Source organism: Acytostelium subglobosum (genome assembly GCF_000787575.1).
Source record: "Acytostelium subglobosum LB1 DNA, scaffold: scaffold4, whole genome shotgun sequence".
Lineage (NCBI taxonomy): Eukaryota > Evosea > Eumycetozoa > Acytosteliales > Acytosteliaceae > Acytostelium > Acytostelium subglobosum.
Genome location: NW_012236528.1, coordinates 119,183 through 130,361, shown reverse-complemented (window position 1 = coordinate 130,361; position 11,179 = coordinate 119,183). Strand labels below are relative to the sequence as shown.

The window sequence follows — 11,179 nt, the reverse complement described above, 5'->3', positions numbered from 1 at the left end:
CAAACACTGCACTATTATGCTGTCGCTAATATGTTTGTTCAATGTCGAATAATAGAGTGTTGGAAGAGAAAGCTGTTGGCCCCTAGAGGCAGAGTGCAACCCATTCGCGTCAACAGAGAGTCCTTCAGGGAGTCCTTCTCGTTGATGGCCATGATCTCAATCCACCACGGATCCTACGCGAGGATGAAGGACCATACTGAGGGTGACACCAACAACAGCATCACCTTCTGCTCATTCATCATCAATGCCATGGAGGCTGACTACATCCGACCCAATACCTACATCGTGCTCGACAATGCCAGTATCCACACACAGAGGGACCGCCTCCCTCTCATCCAGGAGATGCTTGATTTGATCAATGTCAAGTTGGTGTTCTTGCCAACCTATAGCCCTGAGCTCAACATCATCGAACTGTTGTTCGCGATGATGAAGAGAGAGTGCCGAGATAAGAACAGAACTGCATCCTTCCTCGACACAATCAAAAACGCGTTCAACAAGTATTCTAGCGATCCTACTACAATACTCAACTGGTGTCACAAGTGCTACAATAGATAATAAACAGTGCCCGTAAAGCAAAGCTATTTCAATCAATATCTATTATCCATTACCTCACTTGAAACATCCAATATCATTGAATGAATGAATGAATGAATGAATGAAAGCCTCGATCACCCTACCATATGAGTGAACTTCCAAATTAATTTGAAAAATTCCAAATAATCGAAATGAAATTAAATACACAACGACTTGAACTAACTGGACAATATTATCTTATTATTTATATATAGTTATATTTATATATATTTATCTGTATGTATTATATTACAATGTGATTAATAATAATAATAGAATGATTAATGAATTGTTGCCAACGGTAGAAGTGTCAGTCACTGGTTGTGCCGCCATTAACCTTCTGCTAAATTAACAATCACAATCACACAAAACGCAATAGATCTATCAATTATCTTTATTTTTTATTAAAATATTAATAGTTTGTACGGTAAGGTGCACCATCCACTCCATCATCATCATTATTATTTTAACGACTTGATCAACAATCACATTATCTATTTTTGTGAACATACACAAACTGTTTGGTCATCATTCAAGGCCCATCACACACACACACACGCATGACCACAAACAATCAACTTCTCCTGATGTGAAGGGCCACCAATCAGATGATTTTTTCAAAAACTAGATATTTTGACGTGTGAATTGGTGAGGTGTCTTTTCTTTTGAAAGGACCAACCGACCTAACAGTTTCTTTGATTGGATAACTAACAATAACAGTGTCCATTACCTTGTGACAAGGTACACAATTAATCGTTCGATCGAGTCATTCAATCAATCAATTAATTAGACAAGACAGTCATTCATTCATTCATTCGGTCAGTCAATCTGTCAGTCGTCTATCCCGTCAGTTGATCAAACAGTCAATCGATAATTCTCCAAATATGTCACACATTCATTCTGGTTTATTGAGCAGGGACAATGAATTGAATATGATATATATATCATGAGGTGATGACAACAATATATAAGTAAAATAATGGAATCACTCACTCAGACTCCAACAATCTTGAATTGAATGGTGCTTCATTGTTCCTTGGTCTATGCACCTTGCCGAACAACAACACAAATGAATTTTATTTTGAACTTCTGATCAAATTTGAACTTCTTCTTGGTGATCATCATTCACACACTTAACAACAACAACAATAATAAATGATGATGATCTAGATAATGTTACAGATGACAATAATAATATAATCATAATATAATACTACTACTACCAAACCTACTTGATATATCATAAACATAATATATAAGGATGAGTGACACCCCTGAGAAGAGGGATGGCTCAACAAGCACTCCTCTCAGTCAGTCATCGGGAGTGTTCAGACCCAGCGGTCAGTTCTACTCCTTGCAACAACAGTTGTTGGCTGCTCAACATCAACAACAACAGCAGCAGCAACAACAGCAACAACAATACATTGGACAATACTCTCCCCAACAGCAGCAACAGCAACAACCATACTCACCTCAACAGCAACAACAGGTTATTTCACCAACTCAATACTCACCTCAACAGCAACAGCAACAACAACAACAACAACAACAACCACATCAATATGTAGATGAATACTACTATGGAGATGAGAGTTGGTTTGAGCTGAGAGTTGTGCCAGAGCACACTACCTCTCCCAATCCCGTCCCTAACCCGCCAAACATACTTCGCTTCGACCCTTGGATGGAGTTACTCTGGGTTGGCTACCAAAACGTTTGTATCCATCAACGTGTATGAGGTGGCAGAGCACTGACCACCTAGCTCGCCACACACATACAACAGGGCAAGGTCACATCACTGGTCAACCCAACAATGGAGCGACACTCTAGCTTCTTTGCGAGCCCAACAACGGGACATCACAACAACAACAACAATAACAACAATAACTCTGGAATCAAGGATATATTGATTGATTATGAAGGTGTGATATGTGTTGGTTCAAACAGCGTCAACTTCTACACTCGTGGCGGCGCACTGATCTACAACGTCAAGAACGACAGGATGAAGGACTTGACAGCGGTCTCATACTCAAAGCACGACAACACAGAGTTTGTGGTCAGCTCCGACCAGTCGACACTGTACGTGATCGACTTTTACACAGGTCGCGTTGTCCGCGAGGTGCAGATGCCCTGCCCCGTCAAGACGCTCAACAGAGATCGCGGAGTATGGTGCGGTCAGGCGAATGGCGACATCACCATGCTGGATCCAGTCACGTGGCGCATTGAGCACTCGTTCAGCGCGCACAAGGCCGACGTGCGCAGTGCAGATATCAAGGGCGACATGCTGGTCACGAGTGGCTGCTCAGTGCGCAGCGGCCAGCTGCTTGCCGACCCCGTCATTAAGGTGTTTGACGTCAAGACACTGAGACCACTGCCACCAATCCAGTGTAAGCGACCATCAATCGTACGCTTCCATCCACGCTACTACCAATCGATCGCGATAGCCTCAGACATTAGCGGACAGATCCAGATCTCTGAGCTCCAGGTGGACCCTGTGGCGGCGGCTGCTGCGCCTCAGAACTCGCAGTACTTCAACATCGACTCACTCTATGGCTACATCACGTCGTTTGACGTCTCTTCGACGGGCGACGTCATGGCATTTGGCGATGGCGCCAGCGTCATCCATCAGTGGGGCGAGAAGGACAACATCCACGTCAACAACAACAGCTTCCCCCTGGACATTGTCGACTTTCCCCACTTCACCAATGGCAATCGCATGGAGGAGGACTGGCCCCTGTCCACCGTGCCCTTCTACCAAGACCAGCACGATCAATCCCTGCTCAGCTACTGGAAGCCCACTCTATCATATCCCGTTGGCTTGCCACAGCGTCCACTCAATCCCTCCCTTCTCGTACATTTGAAGCAACATGACTTTGTCGGATACATCTCAAACACTGGAATCTCAAGGAAACAGATACGTTCCAAGACCTACGAAGATGGCAAGTCGAGTCAAAGGACCATCGCCAACCTTACCTTGGTATGTATACATCATGTGATCATCTCTCTCTCGAGTTGTTGAACTAACATCCATCCATTCATACATTCACACAGTCATCAATCGGACAGGTCAGGCCACCAAAGGCATACAGATGGATGGGTATCAAACTTGGAATAGAGGAGTTTGATGTGTCGTATGTCATCAATCAATCAGATGCTCCGTGATCCTCTCATTCACTCACTAATCACTCATCACCGCACTCCATAGATCTTACAACAAGACCAAGTTCTCTGGACTTGAGAACAGTCTGCCCAGTACATATTCCAACAGTTGCATTCAAACTCTATACTTTATACCACATATACGCAACGCTCTATTGAATCATCTATGCTCCAAGAACACTTGTCTAAGTTGTGAACTCGGTTTCATCTTCCGTATGTGTAATACTACTGGACCATGATCACTCGCTCAATCACTCACTCAATCAAACACCTGATCACCTGATCATTCATTAGATATGATTGAGAGATGTAGAGGCAAGACAGTAGAGACAAGTAACTTTTTGAGAGTGATCAAACAACTACCACAGGCAGTGGCACTTGGATTGTACTTGTCACAGGATCAACCGGAATCACCAATACCTTTGTCTCAATTGGCCGCCAACTTTAATCGATTCCTTCTCGAACAGATAAATAAGGAACTAAGTGTTCCAACAACAGCCACACAGCAGTCATCCACCAACACCAATCAACAGCAACAACATCATCATCACAACAAACATCATCATCAACATCACCATCAACAGCAACAGCAACAACAACAACTTCAACAACAACAACAACAACATCCCGAATCAATCATTGATACATTGTTTGGATTCAATGTGGTATCATCAAACAAGTGCATCAATTGTGGCAATACGTACGAGAAGCAATCACGTCACTTCCAAATCGACATGGCATATCCAAACTCTGTGCAGGAGCTCGGTCCAGAGGGCGCCACATTTTCCAACATACTCAAGACCAGTCTGTCCAAGCAGGTCAAGACTCCAGCATGGTGCGACAAGTGTAAAAACTACTACAACACCCATCAGAAGAAGTTCCCCAAGTCACTGCCCAACCTGCTGTGTCTGAACGCCAACATCTCAAAGAAGGAGCACGAGGACTATTGGCGCTACACGGCCAACGCCCCCCCAGGCGTAGTCAAGCCCGCCACTCACGAGATGTCGTTTGAGAACGAGCGCACGTGGCTGCCCACACGCATAAGGATCAAGTTGGACACGCAGTCCAATGTGATCAGCATCATCGAGTATCCAAACAATTGTACAGACGCCGCAGTAGCAAAGGATGACGTCGATGGCAACAGTGGACAGCTCTACGAGCTGATCTCCAACATGTCGCTGATCAAGGACCAGGTCAAGCGACTGCCAAAGCAGGGCCATCTGGTGACGCACATACGCGCGTCAGACTTTTACATCGACGAGTCGCCGGCGCGCTACTACCTCTTCAACGACCTGAAGATTAAGGCTTGCTCAATCAACGATGTTACACACTTCGACTCCAACTGGAAGTCGCCCGCCGTGGTACTCTACCGCCGTGTTGGCTATGAGAAGCAACTGGACCCAGTGCCCACCGTCATCATGCCAATTACAAAGGAGGTGTACATGGCCAATAACCTATTGACGACCAAGAACCCGTCGTTCAAGCCGCCCACACTGGCCACGCTGCCCAAGACAGAGGAGCTTGTGGCCATTGACACAGAGTTTGTTTCGATTGGACCTGAGGAGACCGAGGTCAGCAGCGATGGCAAGCGTGTCATCATCCAGCCCGGCAACTTCAGTCTGGCGCGTGTCAGTCTTGTGCGCGAGAACGAGGAATGCTTCTTTGACGACTATATCCAATCGGTCGAGCAGGTCACGGACTATCTGACGCGATTCTCTGGAATCCAGCCTGGCGATCTCGACACCAAGCTCACCACCAAGAACCTGGTCAGTCTCAAGTCGGTGTACCTGAAGCTACGCTACCTGGCAGATCAGCGCGTCAAGTTTGTCGGACACGGCCTGAAGAAGGACTTTAGGATCATCAACATGTACGTGCCACCCGAGCAAATCATTGACACTGTCGAGTTGTTCCATCTACGTAATCAGCGCAAGTTATCCCTCCGTTTCCTAGCCTACATACTTCTAAAGACAGATATCCAAACAGAGACTCATTGTAGTATAGAGGATGCGAAGACTGTAAGTACATTCATTCATTCAATCAATCATTCCAAGATGGATTCCAAACTGACATCATCAACATGATAATAGGCCATGGCACTGTACAAGAAGTATCTGCAGTTGGTTGAGAACAAGGAGTTTGATGACACGTTGAATAAGGTTTACCAAGTAGGAAGATCACTCAACTTTAAGGTGCCAGAGATAGACAGTCAGCAGCAATCAAACAACAACAACAACAACAATGATTCTCAGTACTACATCTCGACACCAAAGTAAGCATGATGTATGGCTAAACAATACAAATATATCAATCAATCAATCAACTCTCTCTCTCTTTCTATGAACATGGCATGCATGCATTGATTGACCGTCAATGCAGCACCTTTATTCTCTTTCTAAACTCCTTAACTTCTCGCTCGACGAATTCGCGACCAATTGCATCGATCTGCATCTCGAACATCTCTTTGGCAATATTATATAGTTCAATGTCCATGTAATTCCTTCGTTTGATCTCTTCGACAATCTCCACTGGCACCTCAGACACACTGGGTCTCTGCGTTCCAGTGTTGATCTTTGAGAATCTGATCGCCTGGAATCCTGCATAATGTGTCAACAACACCAGACTCTCTGGGAACTTCTCCGTTAATCCAACAAACTTATAAGTACTATATGATGTAGAGGAGGTTTGGTTAGAGTCGTCCAGGTTCAACCATGGTAGTGACGACAACAACACATACTATTTCAAATGATGGTGAGCACATGTCTCGGTAAGGCTCTCGTTATCAATGTACTCGGGTGGAGCTACGCCACATAGCATCCTGGCTTGTTCGTTGTTGGCGGCTGGACTGCGCTCCAACCATTCTTGGAGTGTGTACTTCATGGCCAGAGCATGACCAGGATCGCGCTTATTCTGACGATGATAATAATAATGTGAGATGACCCTGTCGACGGGCTCGCGCATCATTGTCATGTAGGAGTATGGGTTGAGACCGTCGTCGCGCAGTGTCACACGATTTGGATGCATGTCGCGATAGTAAAAGTGAAGTCCAAAGCGAATGTGGCCAAAGATAGTGGACTTGTGTCCGGCGACAAATTCCAGCTCGTGCTTGCCAGGGTGCACCCAGTAGTGACTAAATTGATCACGACGCTCGTTTCTCTTGAAGATGTTGCCCAGTGATGAGCCGGCCGTCTTGGCAATGTGAACGAATATATGAGGCTTTTGCAAGAGGAATGGATTCAGTTCCTTTTTCAGTTTCCACTTGTTGTCGAGCAGGTACTGCTGGTCGGTTTCTTGATCAAGTGGACGGTAGTCGAAAGGAAGAGAAGGAAGAACCGCATACTGTGGCAACTTAACGGTCGAGTGTTTGTCGGCCTGGATAGCAGAGATCATCTCGCGCTCGTCCAACACCTCCTGGAAGACGCGTTGTACCAACACCTTTCGCTCGGCTTCATTGGCGATGGCCTGTTCCTTCTTGATCCTTTCCTCTGCTTCCAACTCCTCCGATGTCAACTGTGGCTTTGGTGTCGGTCTGCTCACCGGGGCAAACCTACGCGGCACATGATTAGGTACTCTCTGTTCACTACTAGTATCCACGCCCAACACTTGTTGTTGATGAGGTTGTAATAGTAAAGGTGGTTGTTCTTGTGATTGTTGTTGTTGTTGTTGTGATTGTTGATAATCTGGGTCATCGTCCAATGTCTCAATCATTGATTTAGTTCTAATCATCTTCATTGAGTACATTGTCGTCAACACCACAATACAGATACATATCGCCAGTATCATCTTTGGTGTCATCATCACCTTTGTGGCTGCAACCTTCTTCCCCATTGTTTGATTGATTGATTGATTATCTCTATCTTATTATAAATATTTATATGATGAGTTATGTGAAGTGAGGTACAGATGTAATAACAACACTCATAACATTGTACTCTCTCACTTTGACAAAATATCTGCGTCTGCAAACGACAACCGGTTACCATTTGCGAGATGTGATGCCAAGATTGGAATTCGATTTTTTTGATTGATCACATAACAACATGTTTATTGAACTTTTGGTTGCAAAGTAATAGTCATCTTCCGAAATGTATCTATTAATAATAAATCAAATCAATCAATCAATCACACCGTTATTGCCGAGATCCCTTGTTTAGTCCTTTAGATGAAGACTTGGCCAGGATATGTGTTGTAGGGATTGTAGATTGGCTGTTGGTAGGTTCTGTAGATGGGCTGACCCATTCCCATTTGCTGTTGCTGCTGTTGCTGTTGCTGCTGGAGGTTGCCATTGCGATTCTGGGCGAAATATCCGTTGGCGTTATAATAGACATTTGGATTGTTGTTCCAATTACCATCACGTTGTTGTTGTTGTTGTTGCTGTTGTTGATTGTTGTTGTTTGGATTCCAATAATCAGCATTGCACATTGAGATACAGGCCAAGGCGACGACCAAGATGGTAAAGAGTTTGATTGACATCGTTGTAGTAGTAGTGATAGTAGTAGATAGTAGTGTTACGAAGGTAGATATTGTTCAGAATAATCTTGGATGATTGACTGGATGATTTGTATAATTCCTTTGGATGATCGATTAAATAGCTTCCCTTTTCCTTTTTTGGTGATGGTCTTTGGATGACCATACTACATATATTTTATTATTAACGATATGGTTATTACAATGATAGGTCATAATAGAATGTACATATTACAAACATACACAAATAATAATACTACCTTTTATGGTCATCATTGGATCGATCAAATATGTGGGTGTTTGAGTGTGTGTTTGATTGTGATGAAGAGATAATAATCAAGTGACGAATTACAATTCAGCCATGATCTATGGAATATATGTTGTAGATGATCAGATCAAACATATGTATGTTCAGTGATCCATCATTGATAGAATGATTGATTGGAGGAAAGTCAATAATGATTGGTTTGACTGGTCGTCCGGCCAGTCATTGTGATTCGTCAGTGTTCCCATCACCAATGATTGATGATGATGATGATGATGATGATGACATGATGTTGTTGATGATTAATATAATAAAATATTTAGGCGATTGATCAATGGTACATGGTTGGATAGAAGGTCCTATCAATCAATCTAATGATCGATTATCTCTTTAATCCTTTGGCTCGCTGTACATTGATCGCTTTATACAATGAAGTTCCCTGTAGTTTGGAGCCATTCAGGTTGATGTCCTGCAGATTGGCACACTGTAGATTGGCGCCACTCAGCTGCGAGTTTTGGAAGTCTGCATTCTGAAGTGAGCTCTCCAATAGTTCGGCATCAGAGAAGTTACAAGAGATTGCTGTTGAATATTGTAATTGGGAGTTCTGGAGTTGAGCTCTCTGAAGGTCACTATATGTGTTTGATTGGAATGAATGAGTGAGTGGGTGAATGAGCGAGGAACATAGTTGAGCACAACAACTACATACCCATGAGATAGATCAGAGTATCTTAGATCACATCGTTTGAGGTTGGCATCTTGGAGATTGGCAGATGAGAGGTCGCAGTACTTGAGTGATGATCCTTCGAGGTTGGCAAAGCGAAGGTTGGCTCCGCGGAAGGATAGCCCGCTGAGGTCAAGTCCAGAGAGATCGGCAGAGGCCAGTTGAATGGGATGGCTCGGATGACTTTGATTGAGCATCACGATCAACTCCTTCTGAGAGAACTTGTTTGGGTTTGGCGATGGGGGAGGTGGCGCCGACAGATGATCCACAAGCGATAGTATTTGATAGTATTTAGCCTCGATGATGAGACATTCCTTGACAATGTCATCGTTGATTGGTGGAATGTACTTGTTGCGCAGCCAGTTGAGTATGTGGAGAAAATGTGTACCGTCGCGGTCAATAAATACGGAGCCGTCCTCCTCTGTTTGAATTGGGAAGCGGCCACTGAACATTGCCGAGAACATTGAGTTGGACTCGGCACACAGTGTGCTGATCGATGTGAAGAAGAGATGTCCACCAACGTTTAGTTTGATCACTCCTCCTTTTCGAGGTTGGTACTCAGTGTGATCATTGATTGGAGTGTCTGTAATAGTCGATGTTGTAGTTGTTGACTTTGATGATGATGTTGATGAAGATGTTTGATTTCCATCATTCATTTAGATGTTTAAAGTCTGTATAGGTTGGATCATTGGCATGTGTATGTACAGTGGATACCAACAATGAGTGAATATTCAAAGGTGATGATGTTGATTGTTGTTGTTGTCGAGTATGTGTTGTCTTTGGAGTTGATGAAAGATTATTACTTGAGGTTGTGGTTTCTATTGATTCGATACCATTGATGATTATATCATAGGCATTATTATTATTATCTTCATTGTTGTTGAATATGTATGATGATGATGATGATGTTGAAGTGCCAACTAAATCAACGTCACCACCACTACCAAAGTATACAGATGAACTTTGAAGTGGAAGAGTATCCAAAGATGTTGATTGTATCATCATTAATAGTTTTAGAACAGAGGTATAGTCTTCCTCAAGATCTATCTCACTTTATGTTTGTTATTGTTATTATCAAGTAGTGAGTGAGTGAATGAGAGAGAATAGAGTACAAGTATCCTCACTACTAAAGTAGTCAACACACATACACACATACACACTCACTTTAGGTCGCTACCTGTTCAGCTAACACGGCACACTTAGATGTGGTGGGTGTAGGTAGGTGTGCTGACGTATGGTGTTTTCATGGTGATCTCAACATCATTCACTAACATTGTTCAAAGATGGGTTGGTGTCCTTTGCAAAGATAAGATAATTCATAGCTCATCTCATCTCATTCATTCTCAATGCATGCAATGCTTGATTATTATTGTTGTTGTCTTCTCTCAAATAATAATAACAATGTTATAAACAATATTGATTGAAATGAATGAATGAATGATAGAATAGAATAGTTGAATGACATTGGTGATGTATAGATAAGATTGAGGATAGAGGAGGATGGTGTGATTGATTTGCGTCGGTTGGCAACTACACCTGTCAACGACCATTGATTGACACCATCCATCAATCCATCAATCACTTACTTACTCACACCTTCATTCATTAGTTCAGAGTAGTACTTTAAGTAGAGACCTCTTGTTCACTACATTTTTCCTTTACTGGCTATCATCATGGCGGTGGTTTGTTTAGGTCTGAATCGTGGTAATCCGAATGAATGACATTATGGTCGACCATTCTACACATTCAAACTCTTACCTTATCATTACTTGAACTCACACACTCAACCATCAACACACGATCAATCAACGTCGTTTATGTGTATATGTTTTGTGTGAATGTCAACAACAGTATAACATCATTATACAACGCACACACAAGTTGTTGTTGTCCAACCTATTAGATATATATTGGCAGTTCCAACGCATGTCGACCACTTTACGTACTTCTCTTTTATATATATATGTCCTGTATGTTGGATGACATGGGTTGGTGTATGG

At 43.1% G+C, this 11,179-nt stretch overlaps 5 protein-coding genes across 5 annotated transcripts; 2 read left to right on the top strand and 3 right to left on the bottom strand.

Moving 5' to 3' along the window:
* Positions 1-30: 30 nt before the first annotated feature.
* On the top strand, positions 31-555 carry SAMD00019534_022010 (hypothetical protein; the record flags this gene model as incomplete). The annotated part of the gene is made up of 1 exon (XM_012901499.1): positions 31-555. The coding sequence occupies one exon, from the start codon at positions 31-33 to the stop codon at positions 553-555; it is 525 nt and encodes a 174-aa protein (XP_012756953.1).
* Positions 556-1,834: 1,279 nt separating this feature from the next.
* SAMD00019534_022000 (hypothetical protein) lies at positions 1,835-6,002 on the top strand (the record flags this gene model as incomplete). Its single annotated transcript, XM_012901498.1, has 6 exons — positions 1,835-2,284; positions 2,354-3,547; positions 3,622-3,701; positions 3,776-3,942; positions 4,024-5,744; positions 5,817-6,002. 6 exons carry the CDS (start codon positions 1,835-1,837, stop codon positions 6,000-6,002), a joined length of 3,798 nt encoding a protein of 1,265 aa, XP_012756952.1.
* Positions 6,003-6,096: 94 nt separating this feature from the next.
* On the bottom strand, positions 6,097-7,554 carry SAMD00019534_021990 (hypothetical protein; the record flags this gene model as incomplete). Its single annotated transcript, XM_012901497.1, has 2 exons — positions 6,097-6,391; positions 6,464-7,554. 2 exons carry the CDS (start codon positions 7,552-7,554, stop codon positions 6,097-6,099), a joined length of 1,386 nt encoding a protein of 461 aa, XP_012756951.1.
* A 330-nt stretch (positions 7,555-7,884) lies between these two features.
* Positions 7,885-8,199, bottom strand: SAMD00019534_021980 (hypothetical protein; the record flags this gene model as incomplete). Its single annotated transcript, XM_012901496.1, has 1 exon — positions 7,885-8,199. The coding sequence occupies one exon, from the start codon at positions 8,197-8,199 to the stop codon at positions 7,885-7,887; it is 315 nt and encodes a 104-aa protein (XP_012756950.1).
* A 641-nt stretch (positions 8,200-8,840) lies between these two features.
* SAMD00019534_021970 (hypothetical protein) lies at positions 8,841-9,835 on the bottom strand (the record flags this gene model as incomplete). The annotated part of the gene is made up of 2 exons (XM_012901495.1): positions 8,841-9,087; positions 9,165-9,835. The coding sequence occupies 2 exons, from the start codon at positions 9,833-9,835 to the stop codon at positions 8,841-8,843; spliced, it is 918 nt and encodes a 305-aa protein (XP_012756949.1).
* Between the last annotated feature and the right edge of the window lie 1,344 nt (positions 9,836-11,179).